This window comes from Pelecanus crispus, chromosome 7 (genome assembly GCF_030463565.1).
Source record: "Pelecanus crispus isolate bPelCri1 chromosome 7, bPelCri1.pri, whole genome shotgun sequence".
NCBI classification, from domain to species: Eukaryota; Metazoa; Chordata; class Aves; order Pelecaniformes; family Pelecanidae; genus Pelecanus; species Pelecanus crispus.
This window is the reverse complement of record NC_134649.1, coordinates 34161515-34188330: the sequence shown is the minus strand read 5'-3', so window position 1 is coordinate 34188330 and position 26816 is coordinate 34161515. Positions and strand designations below refer to the sequence as shown.

Genomic DNA, 26816 nt, shown 5'->3' with positions numbered 1-26816 from the left:
ATCAGTCATGTGTTTTATGCTGTCCCTTAGTGACAGCTGTATTTTCAAAGAAAGGCTGTTAGGGAAGCATGTGGACAGAAGATACTATTTTCCATGGTGAATCTGGGACAAGTCTAGTTGGTGGCCAGTCACAAGTAGTGTTCCCCAGGGCTCTGTTTGGGGCCAGCCTTGTTTAACATCTTTGTCAACGATCTGGGTGAGGGGATTGAGTGCACCCTCAGTAAGTTTGCAGATGACACCAAATTGGGTGGGAGTGTCGATCTGGTCAAGGGTAGGATGGCCCTGCAGAGGGACCTGGACAGGCTGGACCAATGGGCTGAGGCCAGCTGTATGAGGTTTTAACAAGGCCAAGTGCCGGGTCCTGCACTTCAGTCACAACAACCCCATGCAACGCTACAGGCTTGGGGAAGAGTGGCTGGAGCAATGTGCCCAGGTGGTCAAGAAGGCCAACAGCATCCTGGCTTGTATCAGGAATAGGGTGGCCAGCAGGAGCAGGGAGGTGATTTTGCCCCTGTACTCGGCACTGGTGAGGCCGCACCTGGAATATTGTGTCCAGTTTTGGGCCCCTCAATACAAGAAGGACATTGAGGTGCTGGAGTGTGTCCAGAGAAGGGCAACGAAGCTGGTGAAGGGTCTGGAGCACAGGCCTTATGAGGAGTGGTTGAGGGAACTGGGGTTGTTCAGTCTGGAGACAAGGAGGCTGAGGGGAGACATTATTGCTCTCTACAACTACCTGAAAGGAGGTTGTAGTGAGGTGGGTGTTGGTCTCTTCTCCCATGTGGTTAGCGATAGGATGAGAGGAAATGGGCTCAAGCTGTGCGAGGGGAGATTTAGATAAGATATTGGGAAAAATTTCTTTACGGAAAGGGTAGTCAATCATTGGAACAGGCTGCCCGGAGAGGTGGTGGAGTCACCATCCCTGGAAGCATTCAAAAAACGGGTAGACATGGCCCTTTAGGACATAGTTTAGTGGGCATGGTGGTGTTGGGTTGATGATTGGACTGATGATCTTAGAGGTCCTTTCCAACCTTAATGATTCCTAATTTTATTTTCATTATAAATAATCCAGCCACCAAGCCAGGAAACATGAAATTGCTACTCTGCCCTTAATTGGTTTAGTGGTGGACTTGGTAGTGTTAGATTAATGGTTGGCCTGGATGATCTTAAAGGTCTCTTCCAACCTAAACAATTTTATGATTCTATGAAATATGTTGTCTTGTGGTGTCAGTGTCTTGAAGATTCTGGGCAAAGCTTGAAGTTCTGGCCCCTGGACTTCCATAATTTTGTGGAAAATCTTGTCTGAGTGTGTTTTCCTTTCATGGTTCTAGTCTCTGTGATGTGAGGAGGAGCTTGGAAAATGTAAATTCTGAAGGCTTGACAGTTGGAGCCTGAAAGGTGGATTCATCACTCCTCAAATTTGTTTTAAAAAAAACCTTAAATTTTTATAGGACACGCCTTATGATTTGTGAATGCCTAGAATTGTCAGGTGTGAGGGTATTCTATTTTAACAATCTTTCTCAATATGTACTTTGCTGCTGCTCTGTATGTACCTGTGTCTTTAAACCTCCTTTTCCACTTCAAAGCTTTCCATCAGGTAGTTAACTGAAGGCTGCATTTAACAAAACTCAGTGTCACTGCTTTTAATAGATGAATAGGAGTTTAGGTATTTCTAATTCTAAAGGGAAGTGAGAGTGATTGAGAGGGAAGAAGCAGCCTGAAGCTGTAAAACTTGGTTTGTTCCTGTCTGAATGCCATGGATATTGAAAAGTGGATGTCTTAAACTGGGGGGCAAAAATGTGGGAAATGCTGTTTGTTGATGCTTACTTACCATGTTAATTGTGGCCCACTTACCTGACAGATAAGAGCTTTTCAAATTTTGCCTTTAGATTGCTGATGTCAAATGGGAAATACCTTGTAAAGCTGTAATGAATGGAGCTTTATAACACTTTGTTTTCTTTCACTTTTTTTTTAAAACCTATCTTTTAAATCTATTTACAGGGGCCAGCTACCTGTGTAGCTTTTTCAAGAGCTGGAGACTTATTTGCTTCTGGAGGTTCTGATGAACAGGTATGTGACTGGCTTAACTTGATAGTTTTGTGCCTTGTTACTGTTTTCTAGGCATCTTACTGCTTTCAGAGAAACAAATATTAAAAATAGTGAGATATATTAAATGTAGACTTTTCTTAGTGAGGAAGCACTTCGGCTGGATTATCTGGGAATGGTATGTACAATAGAGGAAATATCCTATACACAGCCCTTGTTTATACGCCTTTCCAAGGCATCTGCTACTGAGGAATAAGTTAGATGGCTGTGTTGGGATACCTTGAATAGCATGGGCTATGCTGATGGATTGTCTCCTGATCTGTCACTGGCTAGTTCTGAGACACAAGTGTAAGGACAAGGCAAGCAGGCATGGGTGCTTCCCTTGAATACTCGTCCAGGCCCCACTGGTCTACAATGCTCTGTATCTCATTCCTCAATGCTCTCTTCTTCCTATGGATCTGTTCTCTTAGTCTTTCTTGAGACACTGTAGCTAAGCCATCTCCAGTGACTGAAACCACATGGTTTTGAGTCTGATTGGACACCAATATAGGCTGCAGGTCTCTATTAATGGGAGCCTGGTGCAAAGCTGTGCTAATACTGCAGTTGCACAGCTTTTTGGGTCAGAGTTGGGCTTTTCTCTGCTGACTTGCACATGTACACTAGGATTAAGAGCCTGGGTGTCTCATACTGCTGGTAAAGGGGTTTTGTGGATGAAGCAGTTGGGGCAGGAGGGGAGACCTCTTCCTTTTATTTCTGGTTCTGAGTTATAATCCAGATTCACATCTCTTTAAGAGCTGGTGGGTTTTGATTTCTGTTTTCAGTGGGGGAAAGTAAAAATGTGCGCAATATGTCTGGACCATGCTGAAATGACTTGCTTGGGTTCTCTACATAATGTATGTTTTCAGTTGTATGCTGACAAAGAGGAAACCAGTCCTAGAGTTGTAGCTCATGACAGTTTCATGAGCTGCTGCATTTTAACTCTATTTTATAGATTTGCCGAGATAGGTGGCAGAGCTTGTCACCCTGTCTCTTTAAGACCACTTTTTATTTAAGCCTTCAAACAGGCTGTTTTGAAGAGATGCATTCAGGTTTTTTGTCTTTTAAAATTATATTGGGGTCACTATATTAAGGTTTGCTCTTGAAATGCTTATCTAACACAAGAAATAAATGTACCTTTTTGCTGTTGTTTCTGTATTCCTTAAAAGCCCTAATGTAGCTGGAAGTTGCAGTTCCATAGCAATTCTCTGTTACTTATTTTCAATAGAAAACTTCAGAAATTGTATTTGTCTTCAATCTAGGCATAGCCAAGAAGCTGACTTTTTATTTCATTTGTAGCTTAAGAAGATGTATTAGCCTACATTTCTCTGTGTAAAGTAGATTCCTTCAAAAGGCTTTTGTTTTATCAGCTCCCTCTTTGTCTTTCCTGTGGTTAGGATTTCTTTAAACAAAGTAATGCCCATTGCAAAGTATCACCTGGTGTTGTTAAACTGAAACATGGAATGGCAATGTCTATCCAGAAGGGTGCTTTGTGAAGGTGCATTTATGTCATGGGGTCATAAGTGACTTCTTTGGCAGCCCTTTCCATTGTAGCTCAAGGCTGTATGTTTCTGAACACATTATTGGGAAGGGTGACTGTTGGCTTTCCTTTTCTTAGCTCCCATGAAGGAACTGCCTCTCTCCTCTTAGGTTTGTATCTGAAAATGCAAGCTGTGCTTCCTTTGAATGGAGAAAGAGCTTTAACATACAATATATGTATGTGTTAAAAACAGTATTAGTCTTAAATTGCCAGTTGTGTATATACAAGAAGCTTCTTCAGTGGAATGGACCTCGCTGAATACTAGCTTTCTGAATACAAAAGAAATATGAGAAATAATAATCAAGAACATCTCTACAGGTCACAAAAAACTTTTTTTTGTGGGGTAATTCAGACATGTAACCTGTCTTTGGAAAAAAAAAAAATCAATTACTGAACTGCAAACAGGCCTGTTATATGAGCCTGCTGGAATCAGGAGGTGCCATTTGCACCCTCTGCTGCAAATATATGCTGGTTTTAACAGTTAGTGTGAGTTGCCCTGCTGAAGATATGGATGGACTTCAACCCAAAGTAGTGGTCTGAGTAAGTGTCCATTTTTCTGTCATTGGTCTTCACTGAGCTGTGTTGCATTACTCTTAATCCCCAGGTTAGACTAGGTGGCAATGCCCACCTTTGTTGTAATAACACCTTTGCTAGCTGTGAAGAGACAATCTATACAGTAAGAGCATCACTTTTTTGTTACACAATGGAATGGCCTTGTTTGTTAACTACAAAAGAAAAATGCTTTTATTTCACGCAAAGCAGGGATGAAAACTTTAAGTGAAGAATAAACACTGATGTTTCTAATAGCCAAGATGAGCTGCCTGGTTTCATAGGTGTCTTTCAGACTTCTGAAATAGTTGATTGATTGCCCTTAAACTTTTTTTAGACTTTTAGAGCCACGGCTAAGGATTTTACTCCATAGATTTGCTCTTGATATGTTGAAGTTGTTTGTGTTAGAGGCCTCTCTTCTCTTCTGCAATAAATACTGCATTATGGAGAGAAGAGATGCCTATAAGTGGGATTTAATTTTAGTGTTTAGCTGACAAACTAGCCCAATATCTCTAATGCTAGTCTCAAAGTACTAACTCTCCTTTTTCTGTGAATGAATATTATGATAAACTAATGACTAGTTGTTTGGGGTGTGGCTGACAAGTGCTGTAATGCTAAGCATGGTTTTTTAGTATATTTGTGGTTTTAATGGTGTATTCTGCATGTTGCTTTGAAGTTCTCTAGCTCTGGTTTCATGATGTTTCTGCCCCAAAGAATGTTGGAAGAGGTCACTTAGCATAACTGTGTTCTCAATGGGTATGTCTGTATTCAGTAGCATATTTACAAATAACACCCTTAATTTGACTGATGGTAAAGCTTTCTTAGGTAAGCTTTGGTGTGCATCTGCTGACTCTTCTCTGATGTACTGACAAAATTGACTTTTAAGCAAATGTAGATGGAGAATTTGAATAGAGATAACTTTCTTCTGCAGGTGATGGTGTGGAAGACTAACTTTGATGCAGCAGATTATGGTGATGTACTGAAAACACAGAAGTCTGGCACTAGTGTGGATGGGACCCATCACACTCTGGTAGGTCAGCATACAGAAATCGCGTAGAGTTCCTTTTCAGTACGCTTTCTGCAACTTGAAAGCATGTGGCTCCTTCAGGCAGTTGAACTATGGAGCCATCTTTCCTTAGTATTTATTTGAGTTGCAGGATGTCTGTTTTTAACCAGTCTTGTATTAATTGTACTTACTTTATAGGAAAGTGATATATAATGATTTTAAAAGGGAAATCAATCTATTGCATGTATATATACATTTTTTTTATTAACAGCCTGTGTTTAAGAATGTGTGGTAGGCTTGGATGATAGTCCACAAAAAAAGCACAGATGTGAGTAACAGCTGAAGTCAGTTTTGCTAGCTGATATGAATCCTTTAGGCTGGTGTCAGTCCTGAAAACAGATATTGTTCATGATATCTTTTCAATGACAGTCAGCAAAGACAAAAGAAATCTCTGTGCATAGACCTCACACATGAGAAATAGGTGATGTATTATACTGGAACTATTTTCCTAAATACTTGGGGACATCAGTTCATATCCATTGTCTGAACCATGTGTTAAGAGACATCCAAGTTCTGACTGTATCTAGTGGATAAATCCGCCGAGTAATTCAGTATGATGCACTGATCTAAGTGTAGTACTGATGTTGGATGTCATGGCTATTACAAGAGTAACCCTTTAAAGTTACTGCCCATGCGAGTTGCAAGTTTCGCACATGGTGATGCTTCACTTAAACTTCTGCATTTTGTATTGTCAATATTTGGATATTTTGATACATTTGAGTATACCTACAGGATTCTGAAATATGTTATTAGTGTGACTGTTTCTTGGTACATCTTGTTCAACATGAGCTGTAAGTTGAAAAGCAGCTTGTGAACCAGGGGTTTTATGCATATGTGGCGTTGCCTCAGTTGAAAGGTAAGCTTCTAGCCAACATCTGTTGCTCCTGTGACAATGTCTTTAATCTTATCAACTTAGATCTTCTTTACTGGGCTACTAGGCTTCTGTTTTCTCTTAAACATAGTGGTGTTTTTGTTTAATATGACTTCAGTCCATGGCTGGGCGTGTTGGAATAGCTGTAGTATTTTGTGGTGGACAAGATCAGAGTCTAACTTGATGCAGCTCTAAACCTGATGCCTCACTATATGGAGTGCTCTGTAAAGAAAGCAAACGCAACCGGAGGATGTTAGTGCTAGGTGAGTGGGAGAGGATGGTAGGAAGCAATCACAGAAGGAAGGAGGAGGTGAAAGTGTTTATTGATCTTTGGCTGGTTTTGGCTAAAACTGACTACTTCCTTTTCCTCTTCTCCTGTGTGCTAACTCTAAAGTTATGCTGGCTGTGAAACTAGCAGTCCAATGACCTCTTTGTTTATTAGCCTATTGAACTGGACTAACTTTGAACTCTTATCTGCTTTCATTTAAGATATTGTGTAATATAATTCTGGGCTGAAATACAGCAGAGACAAAGCCTTTATGGGAAAAACACCGTTTTCAGTTTGTAGCACTCCAAGGAATGGCTTAAATAGTGTAGACAAGGTGTCTGCTAATGGGAGATTATGGTAAGCTTACCCCATCTGTACTACTCTTAGTACCAGAGCATATTATCCAGTAGTAATTTAACGAAAGGAAGGAAATGCCTGAGCTCTTCTAAAACATAGTTCTTTTTTATAGGACCTCTTAAGATGTGCATTGAAGGTAGCTGCTGAACAAAACCCTTGAATAATGACTAACCATCCTGTCCCTCCAAGAAAACTATTCCCCTGTGGAAGAGGGTTTACCTGGCAAAACATCTAACAGATGCTGCTGGGACCAACTGTTTGTGTACTACTGACAGGCAAATCTATGCGGTCTTGGTTGACAAGGCATTGCTCTACTCATGCTCTGAGCCTATGGGAAACAGGGCACTGCAAATTATTTGAGGTGTAATATATTGGTTTGGACCAGGTGCTGTGTCTTTACAGAGGGCAAAGAGAATCTATGCTGAGTCATGTGGAAGAGACATACTTCGGTTTGGGGACCTAAATTATTTCAAAGGAGTGAGTATTTTGAACTGCCACCCAAATGCAACCTTTGGCTTGGGCATGCAGCATGGGAGCTGCTGATCCCAGCAGTACTACCTGAACATATGAAGTGTTGGAAACTTACTGTGTTATGTGCAACTTACAGAAGATCAAATTGAGTGATAGTCAGTAGGATTCTTCATTCCTATTTACTCCTTGGGCAAATGTGGTGTTATCTTTTGGTCTGAATAGCACATACGATGCTTCCACTAGATCTGCCATGAGCATGAATAGACACTTGTAAATTAAACCTTTGAAAGCCTTCAACAGTAAAATTATCCCTGGTTAAAAAGCCGGGGTGAAGGTGGCTGCAAATGGAGAGCTTGGGTGATAGCTGGCACAACTAAGACCAATGCCTTAGACGACTAAGTCTGAAGTTCAACAATCTGTTCTTTTTTTATGAAGTTAACATTGTTTTACCTTGAAAGTGTGATGCACCTCTGTCCTGCTATAAAGGAGTGCAGTTTCAGTTTTTGTTTTGTCACACAGTCTGATTAGTGCTGCCAAAGCCAATACAGTCTAAACTTTTGGGGGATATCAGCTGTATCGTGGCTGCCTGTTGCAAGTACAATCATGTAGCATGCTAGAGCCTATACTGGGTCTCCACTAAGAGCTTGCTATGCTTCATAAGAATGGAAATGCAAAAATATGACTAGTATTCAATACCCTTGTGTACTAGGTTATTAGGAATGCAATGCTTTAGTATTAAGGCAGTTATAATTGCTAAAGTTAGAAGGGGAAGAATAAACAATGTAGTCTGAGAGCCTGTTTTGAGTTCCATAGGTTAAGTTTAAATTTAGAATTGATACGAAATATTCTTTGCTGTTAAAAAGAAGCTGATATATATGAAAATGCTTGGTTTGTTATTTTAAGGAATAAGTATACCCTGAGCATGGAAATCTTGGCTCCATAATAACTTGTCCATTCATGGTAGTCTACTCTTTTTCAAGTGAATTTCATGACTTTTATCTTTTAGGAATGTATTATGCTGGGCTCTTTAAGAGTACTGTCACTGCTACAACTTACTGCAAGACTTAAATTTCACTATATATTTGGTTTCTTCTTGTTTTGAGCAAAATGTTTGATTTTTTTTTAAATAATGAAGTACTTATTTTGGTGGATTTTGTGTAGCTGAGATCAGTTATTTTTTTTTTTTCCCCATCAAAATCAGACTTGAAGCTGCAGCCTGTGGATCTTGATTTTGTGCTGAGGTCATCTTTACCTTCCATGAAAGTGAAGCTGCTTCATCTTTCTCTACTCCTGTGTTAGTGTGCCAGGATTCTGCTTCTTGAATAGTAGTGAGATTTTGCAGACACTGGGATGTAACTACATTTAAAACAGGCATATAGGTTGTTATTTAGTTTTGGTACCCCTAAATCACAAGAATGCTATTCTTGACACATCTTGAATCTGTTTTCAGCCTTTACTGAATGATAACAGAGAGAATATTCTTCCAAGGAGAGCGTATGCTCCCATGTGTAGCTGTATAATTTTTTCTTGTGTTGTGAAAGCACAAATATTAATCAAAACAGTGGCTGTGTAAAACCACTCTGTTTAGTATCTGGTTTCTCATGGGGAGAGTCAGACTGACATGCAAGTGCTAAGAAAGATTAACTGAACACAGACATGAAAACTAGTTTGTCATCAAGATGAATAGGAGGAAAAAAAGAATCCTAAATAACCTGTGGATAAAAGAGGCATGAAACACTGTCAGGGTTAGTGAGCTTCAAAACAAATTTGCTCTAAAACAATTTTCACTTCCATAGGCAGAGGGAGACTGGAGCCTTTAGAAGATGCTGGTTTCTCAGGCTGTTGGTTTAAAGTTCATTATGAATCAGGGTATTGGGCTTGTCTGCAGCAATAGGCATGAACTTCAAAGTTGCTCTGCCCACCTGCTTGTGTTTTCTGTAAATATATGAGGCCTGGGAGATGCAGCTTGCTTTGAAAGTAAAACTGCTCTGTGCAAGGACTAATGTGAATGAAAGGGAGGCTCACGATGAGCAGGAATTGCAGTCATGACTATAGTGTAAAAGCATAGACAGAAAAGCGTGATAAAGAGAACACTAAAGCAGTCAAAAGTGAATTATAAATATCTGTTAGTGTAGATGTGAGACTCTAAAAGTTAGATCAGAATTACAGTAGCTCTGAAATAAATGCTTACTCTTAAATTATAAGCTAATGATTGTTGCTATTAAGTGTTGCATAATTGCCTTGAAAAGTGAAGTTAAGGGCAAGCACTCGTGATGCATGCTGTGTGAAGCTGATGAACAAATGAAGTCTTATAGCCCTGTGTCTTGATCCTATAAGCATTTGTGTTTGATCTAGAATTTAAGGGGTAAGAGTAAATTCATGCTTTAAGCTGCAATATTGAGTGGTGCGGACCTAAAGGAAAGTCAGAATAAGAGGTGTAGATTTTGCATGTGACTTCATAAATTCGGGCTCTTATGCTTGTCCTGGGGTCAGTAACTATAAGCATAAGGGTCTATCTTTATGAAGGTTTGTGTAGGGTGAGATCAAAGGACATGTTTTCACAGCATATCAGATCAATGAACATTCATCATACAATTTGTTCGTTCCAGAGAGGGTGGATAATGTGTTTTATTTTGGAGATTTGGTGGTGTTTTTTTCTCCAAATACAAGGAAAGTTTCGTACATGGGGCTACAGCTGATGTGAGTGCACAAGAACACTTGTTTCATTATGTGACAGACTTGCTGCTATTGTTGACTAATTCCAAGAAGACTATGGATGGTCAAGTGTTATGAGCAAATGCTGAGCAATTGATGTCATGTGGACAATTAGAAAGTGCTTGAGAGTTTAGATAAACTTGCACACTGAAAATTATGAATAAAAACATTGTAGTATAAGCTAAGTTGGTAAACAGTTTTTCATGCAATATTATGGAAAATAGGAAATATTCATTGATATAGAGATTCTTTACTCAAGTTTAAGCATAAACCTACTTTTTTGGCTCTGTTTTGGGGCCAGTCTTGTTCAACATCTTTGTCAGCGATCTGGATGAGGGGATTGAGTGCGCCCTCAGTTAAGTTTGTAGATGACACCAAACTGGGTGGGAGTGTCAATCTGCTTGAGGGGTAGGATGGCCCTGCAGAGGGACCTGGACAGGCTGGACCGATGGGCTGAAGCCAACTGTATGAGGTTCAACAAGGCCAAGTGCCGGGTCCTGCACTTTGGTCACAACAACCCCATGCAACGCTACAGGCTTGGGGAAGAGTGGCTGGAAAGCTGCCTGGCCAAAAAGGACCTGGGGGTGCTGGTTGACCGCTGCCTGAACATGAGCCGGCAATGTGCCCAGGTGGTCAAGAAGGCCAACAGCATCCTGGCTTGTATCAGGAATGCTGTGGCCAGCAGGAGCAGGGAGGTGATTGTGCCCCTATACTCGGCACTGGTGAGGCCGCACCTGGAATACTGTGTCCAGTTTTGGGCCCCTCAATACAAGAAGGACATTGAGGTGCTGGAGTGTGTCCAGAGAAGGGCAACGAAGCTGGTGAAGGGTCTGGAGCACAGGCCTTATGAGGAGTGGTTGAGGGAACTGGGGTTGTTCAGTCTGGAGACAAGGAGGCTGAGGGGAGACATTATTGCTCTCTACAACTACCTGAAAGGAGGTTGTAGTGAGGTGGGTGTTGGTCTCTTCTCCCATGTGGTTAGCGATAGGACGAGAGGAAATGGGCTCAAGCTGTGCAAGGGGAGATTTAGATAAGATATTGGGAAAAATTTCTTCATGGAAAGGGTAGTCAATCATTGGAACAGGCTGCCCGGAGAGGTGGTGGAGTCACCATCCCTGGAAGCATTCAAAAAACAGGTAGACATGGCCCTTTAGGACATAGTTTAGTGGGCATGGTGGTGTTGGGTTGATGGTTGGACTGATGATCTTAGAGGTCCTTTCCAACCTTAATGATTCCTAATTTTATTTTCATTATAAATAATCCAGCCACCAAGCCAGGAAACATGAAATTGCTACTCTGCCCTTAATTGGTTTAGTGGTGGACTTGGTAGTGTTAGATTAATGGTTGGCCTGGATGATCTTAAAGGTCTCTTCCAACCTAAATGATTCTGTGATTCTTTAAGCATGTTGCAATTCCTTGTGCAAAGTACTACTTTGCAAAGGAGGTGGCTGATCAGGAAACTTTAGTGTAAGCCTCCACATATAACTTTCTAAAGAAAAATACTTTAAAATGTGTTTGTGTTGCAGTACCTCAGAGGCAAAGCTATCTTGAACAGGGGGAGTGGAAGCTTCAGAGGTCCAAAAGGCAGTGAAATGCACAGTCTGCAAGGGTTCTGTGTAGTCTGTTTATCTCAAACTAAGGGTACCCTGGTGAGAGAGGTAATAGGTACAGCAGAAGATAAGCTTACAGGTGATGGGGAAGTGTTTCTCTTGCCACTTCAGTTATGAATTCTGCAACCATAATACTTAAATATATGCAGCTCAGTCTTCGTCTCCTAGTAGGACTGTGAGAGGACCCACTCATCCGAGTGGATGTGCCGGCAGACTCAAAAGCAGGTAATCCCTTGGCAGGGCAATTTGGGAGACACGGGCAGAGGTGCAGAGCTGTTCTCTGCCACTTTCTTGCCAAGAACTCTTTCTGCTCTTCTGAAATTCAAGAGGACAAATGTTTTAAATATCTTTAGCTCCTTTGAAGTTAAATGGTACTCAATTGTGGAGCTACCAAATTTGAAAGCTAATGGCATAGCAAACTTCATAAAGTGAAGCTTGGGAAGAGCAGTGCTTCAGTGGAAAGGACTTTTAAACAAGTGAGTAGCCCGTGACTCTTTATATGCATCTTTTGGTTAAGACAGGCATTTAGGCCTCTTTCTACACTGCTGGGTTTAAAATTTTCCCTAGGTATTGGACTATACTTATTTCTTCAATGGCAATTTTTCCAAAATAGTTTTGAATAGGATTGGAGACTAATCCCAAAAAACATGATCTGATCATAAAGGCTTATAACTGAATGTCCAAAGCTGACTCCAACTCTCTCCTTTGTGGGCTCTGTTTTGTGTTGTTTGACCTTGGGTGCCTCCTGTGCTCAGCCTGTGGTCTCTGTGCTGACTGCAGCAGTTCATTCTGTCAGCCACTCATTCCTTGTGTAAATAAATTCCTCCTGAGTTACTCATAGGCCAGATGTGCCTTTTCTTTTTTTGACCTTTTGGCTTCTAAATTGGTAACTCTCTAATTTTGGCATCCGTTAATACTTATGAATACTTTTGTACATTTTTTTCTTTTTTTTCTTGCTGTGAAATCCCCTCCCGGGAAGCAGTTTCATTGCACAGAGCTGCAGCTCTTCACAATTGGATGTGAATGCGTGTTGTCGTTTGTACCTCCTCCACCCCTTCTATTTTTTTATTTTTAAGAGTTGTAAGGGAGGAATCCTGTATTCAACAGCAGGGGATCCAACCTTCAGCCTTCAGGATAAATGTGGTCTGCAAAATGGTTATTTTTCCTGATCTGCTTGTCACCGTATTTTTCTGAGGATGCATTCCTGCTACAGGAAGCTTTTAGTCTGGTACATGATTATCTTCCTCTTGGAATAGGTAGGTAGATTATTTACTTTAAAAGAACAACCGTGTGATGAGTGCTCAGATGTTTCCACTGTTCTCTGCCCTGCTTGACTGTCTGAGCAGAAGCTTCATAGGGATGGGCAGGAGTCTTACTATGACTGATCACAGGATGCTTGGGAGCTCTTCCCCACATCCTTCACAAGTAGTGCAGTTACTCATAGCTGCCTAACCTTCACTCTTATTTCATTGAAGGAAGCCTGCTCATGTAAGCCTGAGCAACATGTGACCTCAGTGTGTTGGTTGTTTGGTGGTTTTGTTTTCTTTATTTTTCCCTTCCCCAAGGAGACAGAGGTTCAACAGGAACAGAGGAAGAGGCTTCTTTCCTCTTCCTCCTTTGTTGTGTGGACAAAGCTGGGTCTCTACCTTGGCCTGTGCCTGAAGAGGCTGTGCTTGTAAACCTTGTGAGAGCCAGAAGGATGTAATTTTCTTTCATTGCTCACATCCTTCTTTTAGCAAGATCACCCAGTAATTCTTTCTGGGCAAGAAGTATGCTCATGTGGTGTCTTCCACTCATTTTGCTGGAAACTGCATATTTAGAGCAGGATGAACTCTAACCCCCAAGAGGTACCAGACACTTAGTTGACTAAGGGGACTGTCATGATGAGCAAGCCTGGCTAGTTGAGAACACTTGCTTGATCTCCTCCTGCCTGGTTCAGCATCCTCAGACTCTGGGAGAATAATCATTCTTCCCATTGTGGTAGCATGGTTAGTAGGAACTATGGCTAATGTGGACCAGAAAGAGCATACTGCCCATTCATTTATAAACACACGTTCTTGTCAACAAAAGAGATAGAAACTTGGTCTTATGTTGCATGTTTACAGGTCTAACTCTTTCACCCTTGTACAGATAACCTGGTTCCAGCTCAGAATATCAGGCAGGAAGGCATCAGTGTTGCATCATCTGTTTTGTGGGTAGCCCCTGAGGGAGTAACCCCTTGGTTTCATCGTTGAAAAGGCTGGATCCAGCTGAGCTCTAGAGTCCAGCTCTAATTCACTGGAGAATAAAGTCTAGCAACAATACCAGGTTTCTCTGTATTGGGAAGCCTGAGTTTACCTGAGCAGAACTGGATAGCTATATCAGTTGACTGTGCTCTTTGTGGAGCCTCACTGCAAATCTTGCTGATTTTCTGCATCTTAATTTGACTGTGCGGCTACATCAGAGTAAAATAAATGGTTTTCTCTCAGTCCACTAAATGAGTGTCTACCTCACAAACAGCTGATAGCAGAGCTTCTTTCTGGAAGATATTTCAGAAAGCCTCTGTTAATGGCTAGCCATCTAATATTCTATTTAAGCTTTTTTGTTGTTGCTGTGTGAAACTGAATTTTTTTACAAGCTAGTGGGTTTTGTCCCTATGTTGTTGCTCTTTCTCCTGAAACTGTTGGGTGTGCTTTTCTCTTGATCTGGTCAATGTAAGGAGAGAAGGGTTTGCATGACAAATCAGAGAAGACATAAGCTTTCATTTATTTTGTGCATTAACATTTTTTTACACATTGTTGCAGGCTGTTTATCAGTTTTCATGTCTTGTCTTGATGAGGGACTTAGAGAGGAAAAAGGCAGGGTATAGGCACCCTCAGCTTGGCTTTCCAAGAGGCTCTGAATGACTGCAACAACCTGCAACAGCTTTGCCTGTTAGTGGATGGGAGCAGCCATGCTGCTACAGCTGTTTTCCCTTGTGTTCTGGTTTGACAACATTTTTTGCAGAAATAAGAGGATTAGCTTTTAATTTCTGTCATCTTACAACAAATAGATTTGTTCTTTAAGGCTCTGGAACAATAAGGCAAGTCCTGACAAGTCATTATTGGTCAGAATAAAAATTGCCTTTTAAGTTCAGCATCTCAGGCTAATTAATGTAAATTCACCCACTTACGTTGCTGCTGTATGTGGCTTGTTTTAATGCTTGAGTCATAATTCAAAGAGAAGAGGCAGAGGCAAGATTTATATTTTTTTCCAAGCTGCTATTCTGTGTCAGCTTTGAGACAGATGAAGATGGCTCAAGCTTTAGAAGTTTCTAAGATCTCAAACTTTTCTGCTAAAATCCAAACTCCAAGCAATAGTAATAACAAATGGGCATGTCATAATGTGTGTCTGCATATGTTTACATTTGTGTGTATATATATACGCACCATGCATTATTTATACATTAACATACAAAGGCATGCACATGAGATGTATTTTACATAGCATATACATATTTCATTAGAAAGAGGCAAATGATTCTGATGAAGAAAATGAGCTGGAAGCTGTTGTTCACACTTCAGGAGATCACTGTGTGTGTTTTGCTGCTTGCCTTAGACTGTTGCTTTTAGTGTAAAAGAACCTGTAGCTGGATAACCCAATGCTGAGGATAAACACTTTGTTTCAGTGTTTGGCTGCTTTTTCTTGGTAGCTTTTGCCAAAAGCAATCTTAAATGGGGCCAGGGAACAGTAGTTCAATTCTTGGTGAAATTTCTTACCAATGGTTCTTATTTATCTTTTTGTTCCTATAGTGCCTTGTTTCTACACAACTGTTCCTTTGAGATTTTTTTGGTGCTGTTATTCTCCAGGAACAGTGTTAGGATAGCCAATTGAGCATCACCTGTCAACAAAGCTTAATTATTCCATCCTAAGTTCTGGAGGACCTCTTCATATGTCCTAAGAAAACACTAGGACTGATGGGAGGGGAGACTTGGTTAAGGGAGGTAAAATGCCTACACAAAATAGGAAAAGACAAATTTAAAATGTTGGAGGCTGCCTTTAGCTTTTCCTTCTCAATAAATACAGACCTGCTTTATTTTTTTAAACAGCTGGTAGTCATTAAATTTCACCTGTCCATGCACTCTTTCACTGGGCTTTCAATGTCTGGCATCACTGTTTCCCATTTTAACTCATCACAGGAATACCATTTGTGCTTTTGGAAGTGTAATACATGCAAAGCTTTCCCATTCTTTGATGTTTGTAGAGTGCTTTTTAGCTATTTGAAATGTAACTCAAATTGGAAAGGAGCTGACTACTGAAAATTAGTTCCTATTATTTTAGCATCTTTCAGTAATAAGACTGAATTAATGTATTATTGCATTAATTACTAGTCATTTGGAAACCCTAGCTTTATTAGAGGTTCATTCCTTACTGTTTTTGGGTTGTGGTAATCCCATTTGCCAGAGCATATCAGGAACTGTGATTTCTATTCCTTCCAGTGTCAGATACACTCCTCCTTCGAAATCCATGCAGGGATCTACTTTCCTTCAACTTTTTGCATAAAACAAAGATAACATAGCACAAAAATCTATGAGCCTGATCTCAGCTGGCACACAACCATTTGATGCCATGGTGCTCAGTATAAATGAACTGAAAAGCACGGACAGCATGTAGCTCAGATGATTTTAGTAGTCCCCATAGATGCTTGTTACCTGAAGTTACCTCAAACCATGACACTAACGTCTGTCTTGGTTTAAAAGTGACACTTACAGAGTATAGAGGTACCAACAGACAGTGAACCAGAAGAGCATGGTCACTGAAACAGGAGGGGAACAACTTTTCCCTTGTGGCAGGCAGGAGCAGGGTGAGGACCTGCTCTTGGCCAGAGATTGCCAAACAGTATCACTTGCAGAGATAGGATCCTAGTATTTCTGTAGGCAAATGCAAATTTCAGTCCAAGTGCAGTCTTCTGTGTATGGATAGGCTGTTTTCATGCATGTTTAAGTACTGTAGTTGGCCACTAGTTGTTACCCGTTTCCTTCCCTCCTGGCAGCTTGGTCAGCAGAGCTGGATGGTATGATGCTGCTTCACTTAAATTACACAAACCTTACTCCATCTGCCTGCCTCTGCCAGTGGTTCACTTAAGCTTTGGCACAAGAGTGTCTTGGGATTTGAAGGGGCTTGAGATGTACCTATTAGCTCTATTTCTTCTTGGGGTTATCACAGACTTAAAGTTTCTTGGTCTGTGGCAAAACATGGCCATTACTGTAGAGGTGCCAAGTTTTGATGTTTTAACTTGGTATTTTTAGTAGCACCAATAGGGAGAAGGGTTCTGTTGAAATAATTTTTGGCCTCTTGCTTATCTAACCCAATTTACCTTTTAGTGTGAAGCAAAAATGCAAACAAAAATGAAAGAGAAGTAACATGCTTTTCGCCTCCCTTCTTTTTTTTTCTCCCCCTCCTTCCCAAATCCCCTTCTGTTATCACAACTTGAATCCTGAAATAGGGGTGAGCAGGGATGAATGGTCCTATGAATTGTTTCACAATACTAGTTAAACTTGTATTCTGATTCTAGTTGTTAACCTATGCTGGTGCGGACAGTGGATGAGGAGTACTGGAAGTCTTGAAGAATGTGATTGCTCCAGAAGTTTCAGTGCTGTCTGGAAGAAGGGATGCTTTTCCAGTTTAGAGAAATGTGCTTGTGCTTGGAGAGCTGTGTTCAGTCAATTGTATTTTGTATGTAGCAGGGACAAATGAAGTTACCTCTTAGTTTTTAATGAGTCCTCCAATCTAGCGTGGTGTACTCCATCTGACCTTCCTGTGGAGCTTACCTTGAAGTAAGATGCTTCCACTGGATGTCACTGTTGCTCTCTGGGAACACATTTAAAATATCACGTTACCTGTGGTGAAAATGACTGCTCAAAATAAAATACTTTTAATGGTATTTCTCTCTCATTTGGATTAGTAGAACTGGGGTCTGAAAGGTGTACACCACTTTTGGGAGTTTTCTGCTCCTCTGTTTCTAGGGGAATTTTTTTCAGCTAAGATAGTGAATTTAATTGCACTTAGTAAACTTTAATACATTGGATGTCTGTATTGAATTGAATACATTGGATGTATGTGTTCCTTAAAGGGAATGCCATCTTTCTAGATACTTAAAAATTAATTCTTGATAACATCATATTCTCTTTAAAAAAACAAATCCAAACCAGTAGATACACTGTGGAAATTGATTTAAAGGGACTTAAAGGTAGAGCTGAACCTATCCCCCTCGTACCACTCAGTTCCTCCCTTCCAGTAGAGAGGGTTGAAGAGAAGGGAAAATAAAAATTTCCTCTGGGTGGAATTATAAGAATCCTACTTTTTGTTAGTAGGTGTAAAATTCAGGTACATAGCTATACTGTTAATATATCTTCTAAATAGCACAATTTAGAAAGCAAAATAGCATTTTTTTTATTGTTCCTTGCAGTTTTACTACAGATGTACATGTGTTGTGTAGTTAATACTTGAGACCCCGCCCCCATCAGCACTATAATAGCTGGCCAGAATGCTGTTTAGCCAGAAGAATTTTCATAAGAGGCTCAGTAAGAGACCTCTGGAATGAAGGCTGATTAATTTTCCCCTTCCCCCAAGTAGTTGCACTGTGCTGTCTTTAAGTGGTTGCTATAAATAAATCACTTCTGTTTTCCCTTTGTCACTGAGAGCTGTATTGTATTCTGACACTGCTCATCTATTCTTCCTTTTAATGTTCAGCTGCTTCTCGCTATACTCCCAGTGTTTAATAAGCAGATGTTGTAATAAGATATTTAATGGCAAATACATTTTTTCAGTTGTGCAGAATAAATGGCATACTTGAGCTCTGACTAAAATAGATTAAACCTCTGCAGCAGTGTCATTGTTTCTGCTGCCTGTCCCAAGGATTCAGCTGGCATTTTACCTTGCAGGTGAGTCAGATGGGAGCACAGGTGTCTCTAATACTGATGCTTATCAGTACTGAGACTGTCACAAAGCCAATGTGTATTTCAGGGCTCTTTCTATATTTTTTGCAGTGTTTTTTAAAATCTATTAGAATTTAAATCATTAGTGGCTGGCTTGCCACATGATATAGATTGCTATTAGGAGAAGGGTGGCTGTGGTTTGGTCTGTGAGGGTTTGGTTCATTCTTACGGAGAGTAGCAGGGATGATTTAATCCTCTATTTACAAAATCTGAAAAAGTTTAAATCTGTGGGGCAATTCAGTTCTCCCTCACATGGGTACACATTTCCTTTCAAATGTACTGGCCATTAAGGTAGCGGCAAGTACAAGTTGTAATCTGGCTGTTAAGGGAAAGTTTCCAAACATTTCCCTCATTTGTTAAAATGTAAAGGGGGAAGCTTCCTCTGAAGGACTCCACAATGATGCTTACCCCTGTCAAATTTGGAAGCTGTACTTAATGATTCAGTAGAGGCGGTCTTACTGCCTTTATAATGCAGCTTCAACCGGTGTCACTGCTGTATTTGAACTGCAACAGAAGGCCAGGTGGATGCTTATGGCAGACAACCTGTTCCTCTAAGCATTGCTGTCTCTTTCCAACTTTTTAATGAAGAAGAGTGTGTTTGAGCTCATAAAAATGTTTGGCAGCTTTCTAAAATTAATGTCAAACAAAATTCTGGGTGTCCATTTGGATTTAGGATACTTTTAAATTGCCCCAACATTGGCCCTGTGAAGTCCTGGTTGTGTTTTCTTAGCAGGCAAAGTTTTCCTTGACTTTTTTTTAAAAAAAAAACCACAACAACCCTGTGTTTTTCCTTGATGCCATGGTAGGAAGGCCATGGTATCACTGTTCTCCTCTGTTCACAAGGCTTCTGGTAGCAGAGGGACATGCCTTGGGTAGTGTCAATACAAATATACCTACCTGGGCTCCTCAGCCTCTTCAAAAAAAGTGAGCTGAAATTAGTCTGGTGAATCTGATCCAGATGGATGCAAATGCTCTGCTTTAACCTGTGAAAAGGAAAGTGCTGTGCCTTTGAGATGCAGCAGTGTGCATGTCCACCTTGGGTTGGTTGTCAGCTGATCCTTTGCTGTTGTCCTTCTGCTGTTCTGTACATCATGGGCCGCATTTACAGCTTGCAGAGTTTCTGTGTGTGTCTAGCTGAGAGCTTGTAGACATTTTCAGTGAGCTCCGCCTTGCACTGGACATGCCTGCATTGGGCAAATCCAGGCTTTTACCATTGTTGAATGCTGTATATAGGAGCCCTCTTTGAGAAGCCCGCTTGGATGTGTCCCAGACTTGAGACTGCAGCTTGATGCCATCAGAGCAGGTGGGATGAGTAAGAAGCTAGAGCAAACTGACTTCAGCTTCTCTGCCTGACTGTTTGTGGGCAGTGATTCAAAGTGCTGTCTGGAGGTGTGGGTGTTGGATACTTGTTTTTTTTGCACCTGCTATGGCAGGGTAGGCTAGGTAGAATGTGCTTGTTCCTAGAACTTGAATATTCAAAGACCTTGGTCAGCTGAGAGCCTCCCTTCTGGAAGTCACTCTCCATGATGTATTGACATAGTTTTTTATTTGCTGGCTGAATGTGTCCCTAGTTTAGATAGATGAATTAACTCAAACTTCATTGCTGAAGGCGTGAGCTACAGGTTTTCTTGATGATGATGGGCTGTAAGCAACCTTTCAAGTAGCTGTGGTTGAAATGGGGCAGTATGCCATGTTGTTGTGCTTCTATTTTTAAATGTAGATATACTTCTGTTTCTGGGAGTATTGCCACCATTCAGAGTGCCTTCAGGAGCCTGCACAGGCTTCATGGAGGTGGCTTCCTTGGCTTTTCATAGGGGTGGTACGTAGCCTGTGAGCTGATCAGCAGAATGTGACAAACAGCTGCTGCTGCCTTTGGCCTCAACTTGACATGATGAGGGACCACCTGACCCCTAAAGCATCAGGTGTGGGAACATCTATGCAGTATTGCTCTTGCAAATATTCCAGACTCTTAAACTTTGTGGCCTGTAGCAAAGAGAGTATCAGCTCTGAGTTCAACCCAGCAGCTTTTTATGAAAAGCTGTCTGACATATGCTATAAAGATAGAGGGAGAAAATATGTTGGTACAGTCACTTTTCTGCTTCTGTGAGTCAGCTTGTTCTAATGGGTTTTGAAGTGGATAGCTCATCATCATTTGGGGGTTTTAAGTGCAGGTTGTATGCAGTGTTAGCTCACTCAAATTTCTGCTGTGCCACAATTGACTGGCCTAAAGTTACATCATCAAAATATGATAGTCAGCCTTAAAATAACAAGAAAACATGCTTTTCAATGCTGATTACCCATTGAAAAGCAGTGTTTTGGTTTTCTTGTTTTTACTTTTAAATTTAAAACAGCAAATAGCAGCTTTGTAAGGCTGGCTTTCTCATCTCTGCAAGAGCATATTTTAGTTGATTAAATCAATGCATCAGTGTATCGGTTGCTACATGTGGCTCTTGGGCTACCTGCAGTACAGGAGTAGTTGGAGTGTGGCTCCCATGCTGGGGCTGGGCAGTGTGACCTGGAGTGTGGGCTGTGTTGGCCTAGGGCCTGTAGATAATCTAAATTATCCAAACAAGTGAGAGGAAGCAGATTAGTGGAGGCTGGTGTGGCTGGTACCACCTGATACCCAGCTGCATCACAAGCTTGTGGTGTAGCATGGTGATCCCTGTGGAGCAGTTGTTGTATGTATCCTTTAAACCTTATCATTCCTTTATTGCTCCTTAAGCAAAACTGCTCTTGTGATGCTTGGCTGTATAAGGCTAGTTTGGTTGGCAGGGTCTGGAAGAATGGTCAGCCCTTACTAGCAGTTAGTGGACAGCAGCAATCCATTCTCCTGTCAAAGCCTACTACTGCTGTGGCCTCTTTTCTCCCCTGCCCCCTGTCAAGTCTCCAGCTTCCCTGTGTAGTCACACTTCTGTTCTTTGCACTGCTTATTGCTTATTTTGCCTAACTGTTGGGCTGGACCTCAGTGACTCCCAGCAGCACAAGTCTTATTTATTTTTAAATGTGTATTTTTGTGTGTCTGTGTGTGTACACATATGTTTGTTATATATCTTCATAATGCACTAAACAGTTTTGGGTTTAAAGTTATGTGAGCTGGTCTAAGGTCTTGTTGCAGCTTAGCTGCACATCTGCATACACCTGGCATCAAATATAGAGATGAGCAGGTAAATCAGTACAGTGCTGATGAGAAATGCATTCATAGTAGCACATATGAGAGAAGAGATGGAAGCAACTCTTCATTTCTTGCTTGGAAAAAGTGCACGAAGGAGAACTTAGAGACCATTTTTCAGTCTGTCAGAATTCCTTACTGCTTTGTTGATTTGCAGACTTCAGTCACTTATTATATAAGTGCATGGGATGGAGCTGCACCAGGCATTGGGCCATGGAGAACTATGTTTTGAGTGCTGTGGTCTTGGCTCTAGATTCAAATCTTGTCTGTTAGTGTAAATGGAGAAGCTTAAGTCTGCAATTGCTCAATCAGTTGGCTACCTTGTTTAGTTAGATAAACTTCTCTGAACTTCTTCTGGTGGTAATGCACATAAATAATGCAAATAGTGTTTCTTCTAGAAGAAAGATACCATTTTGAAAGAGAAGAATAAGTTCTTTAGTAAAGATCTATTTGTGCTTTTAAAACTTAATTTATTCTGAATGAAATATTCAAGCTTGAATAACTAAAACAGTTGAAACTGAAACTTCAAAGTAAACCTGTTCTTAACCTCATTGAGGAGGGAAAACCAGTTCAAGATACAAACAAAATTAAAATGACTAAATCAAAACTGTTGGCTTTAATGCATATTGGAACATCTTGTTTTTGCTGAACTTAACTACAGTACTGCATCCTTGCCTTCTTACAACTACCAAACATGGAGGGAGGCTTTTACTGCACTGTTGGAGTGAAATAATTGGACTCTTCTCAGGGTAGTTTACTTAATTCTTATAATTTGGATATAGTACTTCCATGTGGCTCCAGGAAGTCTTCGTTTACCTGTACAGTCTATGCCTGTGTACCACATGAGCATGCCAAAGCTCTTTGCACATACAAAACTTGAACCTTGCAAGACTGTTTCAAAATTGTTATCTAAGGTTTGTCTTTCCTGATGAAGGTTTAAAAACAAACAAAAAACTAGAGGTGGTGGTGGGTAGTAAACAACAAAGAAACCCCTCCACCTGGTGAAGACAGACAAGTCTGCAGCAGCTTTTCCTTTTTCAGCTGTGGCAAGAGCAAATGATTCCTGTTCTCCTTTGCCCAGTTTTAATAGCATAGACTGTCCCAACATAAACTGTTCTTTATTGTTTACTGTCCATGAAACAGCAATCCTTCTCCAGTTGTTTGCATTACAATAGCAGATTGTCTGTTTATTTTTCTAGCAATCAGAAATGGATTGTGGTGTTCATCTTAAGAAAACAAAAACTCAGGATTCTGGTAGGAACCATATGCAGCAAGAGGAAGAGACTAATCTTGCAAATACCTTGGAGCATATTATGGGACAGCTGGATGTTCTGACTCAGGTATGGTTTGCTCTTTAATTCTGCAATGAAAAAGGTACCTCTGACTGGAAGAATTGGGAATATTTTGCAATAGTTTCATAGAATAAAAGTGTGGCTAGTTCATAACCTCTGATTTTTGTAGTTTTTTGATAAGTCTGTCTTGATCTGCTTGTCAGCTTATCTCTATCAGTTCCCTCACATCAACTTCCAGCTTGGGCCCTGCTCTTCCCCTAATTCCTTTATGCTGCAGCCAAGTGCTGCTTTGAGCCAGCTCTGGTACCCTGTGCTATTAGCCAAGGCTTATCTAAGGTGATGCCTAAAGGAGTGGTTGGCAATAGGACTCTGTTTTGGTGAATAATCTCTGTCTCTCTTTCCTGCTCCATTATACTGCAGACTCTAGGTAAACTCTGTTCAGATCCTGCTCCTTTCCCAACATTTACCTACACAGTCCAATTTCTGTAGTATTGTCCTCCCATCAACAAGTCTGGGCCCTTCTGTGCCTCATCTCTGAAATATGCTGTTCACCCACAGCTAGCAAACAACTAATCCCTTACTGAAACATTAACATACAGTTCTTCCTCAGAGTCACTGAGCAATGCTTGAACAGTACCAACTGTTAATGGTGATCATCACAGTATGTGTTTACCTAATAAGAATTTAGGGATAGAGCTGTTTTTTGTTTAACTAAATAGGTGCTCATTGCTCCTGTGAAGAAATACCATTTCTGATCATTGTCTGGGGCTGAATTTCATTTTGTATTTTTGAGGTATGTGAGAAGCAGGGAGAAAGCATGGGATAATAAACATTGGCGATCTCATGTAGACGAGACCATGGTCGTAGGATGGAAAAATCTGTGTGGGAGGGTTTTTCTGTGAGTTTGAGTGTTGTTTCTGAGGAAGAACAAGCAGGTCTTGAACACTTGGTATTAAACATACTGATTACTAGTCCTAGTTAGCGCTCTGTTCTTGAGAAGAAGTACTTGTCAAAAAGTTGGAGGGTCCATCAGAGGATTGAAGTAGGGCTGATTTAGGGATTAAAAAACATTCCAGGACTACATACAGCCTAAAATAGTGTAGGGTGAAAACTAAAAGGTATTTAAGTTCATTTGGCAGAAATGCAAGAAAGCACTTTTCATCTGATCTCTAAAATGCAGAACACTGGAGGAGCAGGGGGGCAAAATCTTGTATGACATTGGGCCCTCCATGCTTGTGAGTAAAATGCAACCCAGTGTATACATAAAATATTTTATTAGTGTTTTTACGTCTCCCTAGTAAGTTTGGAATGTGATCGTTATCTTTCATTACATAAATCAGATCCACACTTCTGATGATGGATGTGTAATGGCTCCTTTTCAACTTCATAGGTGTTTAGAGGAGGCAAACATTACAGTAAATGGTATGTGTGGGATTTAAACCAGATATAAGCAATGCAAACATCTCTCGAAGATACTGTGTAACTGTAGAAAATTCCAAATGTTGTTTTAAACCTAGCAGAAAGAGAAATTGAGATCAGTGGGGGAGGAATAAATTAGTAGGTTATAGGATAAAATTGGAAATTGGCCTCAAATTATAGTAAAAAAAAAAAAACCAAAAAGCTGCCTTGATTAACTGCATTCAGCAACCTTTTACCTTTTTTGTAGCTTTTTTGCCATCCTTGAAGTACTTAATTTTCCATTGGTTCTAATCTTTGTATGTTGTATTTTGTATTAATGCCATTTTAATGCATTTGTACAAGTAGTTCCTGACACACTGTTGAAATGGCTTCATAATTCTTCATTTTCATGCCAAGGTTTTGATATTTAGTAGTGAAACAAAGCAACACCAAACAAACTTAAGCAAATGAGCCTGGAAGAAGTCCTCATTCCCAGGCTAAGGGAGGGACGGTCCTCAAAGAGGAGGGATGCAGGCAGGTATCAAGGCAGACCTGTGGAAGGTAACTCTGGAGGGCATCGGCTTGCATAGCTAAACTTTGTTTTTTACAATGCTGATGGCCTGTAAAAGAGAAGGGAATGCAGCTCTGGTAGAGCCACTGTTAACCCCTCTTTCATGCACTTAAATGTTGACCAGGAGGAGCCATGGCATGCTGATTGCTAGCAGTGATCCAAGTGAAATGGAAACAGTGGCTGGTGGTGTTGAGTTGGTTGTCTTTCCTAGCCATTTCTGCCAAAGCACAACTGGGTGCTGCTCCCTGCGCATAGCAGATTCAAACCAATGTTGCGTGTTTTATATGGTAGCTTCGGGCCTGCTGACTTCTTGAAAGGAGGACATGGCTAGTTCATCAAAAAATGGAACAAAAAGCTTTCATAAATAACATGTAACAGGTGTCAGTATTTTTCCTGTCTTGAAGGAGGGCTGAGGATGCTCCTGGTGCTCTGTTATAAATCATTGTTTCATAATTCCCAGGTGTTGCTTGTTTAAAGAGAACACTAATGGCATAAGCAGGGCCATACAGTTGAAGGAAAAGGACAGAGTCCCTGTGATATTTCCAGAAACCCTCTATTGATATAGCCATCCATGGGTTTTTCAAGAATTTGTAATTTGTTAGCTCCATGGGAGCTCAGGTATATTTCTGTTGTACCTTGAGTTCCCATGCTCTTTGTTCTTGTTGTAGTTTCCAACACTGTTAACATGATGTAATGTACCAGTGGGGGAAATGCAAAGTTGTGATAAACTACTTTGGGAAATTATGCAAATATAAACTGAATTTATTTTGCTAATATTTTTTCCATAGCTATCACTTCAAGGTTTATCATGCTAAACCTGGTATCATGTAGAAGTGGGAAGGAGAGAAAATACTTTCAATTTCTGCTGAAAGAGGTAATAGTAAGACATCTGCTGAAGGCTGTCACCTCTTGCCAGTGCACAGCTTTGTTCTAAGCTGCACACTTGAAGCTGTGTTGTCTGCTGCTCACTAATTATCAGTACCTTCCCTCTGACAATGGATTTCCAGATGAAGTGGGGTGTCATGTACTTGGAGACAGCAGGATTGTTTTTATTCCATTAAGAGGTCTTTTCCTGCCAAACACCAATTGCAAGTAGAAGTGCTAAGGCTATAGAGGCATTGTGCCCCGTGCAGTAGGGTATGTTTGAGCAGACTTGCTCCTTCAGTTAGGCACTCCAGTTCTTACTAGAGAAAGATGGATCAGAAGAAACTAGTGGCTGTCGTAAACCACATCTAGCAGTAACTGCTATAGTGAATAGATATGGCACCCTCAGATTTACAAAGCTTCATTTTTATGTTGTTGACTTTGTGCTATGGTTTTATTCTTTAAGGTTTTGGCAACTTTCTTTAAACTGGCCTTTGATTCAATGAAACCTTCCTCTCTTCATCCTCACCAGAACCCTGTCAGGACATCTTTTGTTTTACTTGTAAGAAAGTGGTCTAATGTGACCTGACACATGTTTTTTCATGTTTTCATGTTTTTTCTAAGTGTGGCTTGTGTTTGGCCATTCTTGACATGCAAATAAAGAAGTTAATGTCTGACTGCCTTTCTCAGAAGAGTAGTACATGCTTAATAATTCTGTTGCCTTGAAGGATGGAGTGAAGTTGAGACCCAGATGTAAGTGGTTGTTTCCAGTAGTTCTGGATTACTTAGATACCCTGGTGCCCCTTTGTAGGAAAGCAGGCAATTCAGATCTGGCAAAGGAATGAGGAAGATGAGAGTAATAAATATATGATATAGATGCTTTGCTCCTCCCTTTCCTGCAGCTTAGTATCTTGTCAGTATCTCAATGTTTTAAAATCCTATTCTTTACTGGCATTTCAGAGATGTGAAAAGGAGGAAAATGCAAAATATTTATCAATTATTTTTTTAATCAAAGGCTAGATCTCAGTATCTCAATGCCT

At 40.6% G+C, this 26816-nt stretch overlaps 1 protein-coding gene across 1 annotated transcript in view; it reads left to right on the top strand.

Annotated features, from left to right (window-relative positions):
• POC1A (POC1 centriolar protein A) overlaps positions 1 to 26816 on the top strand; it is a 65833-nt gene that overhangs the window by 29222 nt on the left and 9795 nt on the right. Inside the window, exons 8-10 of the mRNA XM_075713968.1 lie at positions 1999 to 2067; positions 5100 to 5198; positions 22851 to 22991. Of these exons, the coding sequence (XP_075570083.1) occupies positions 1999 to 2067; positions 5100 to 5198; positions 22851 to 22991 (309 nt within the window). The remainder of the gene's footprint in view (positions 1 to 1998; positions 2068 to 5099; positions 5199 to 22850; positions 22992 to 26816) is intronic.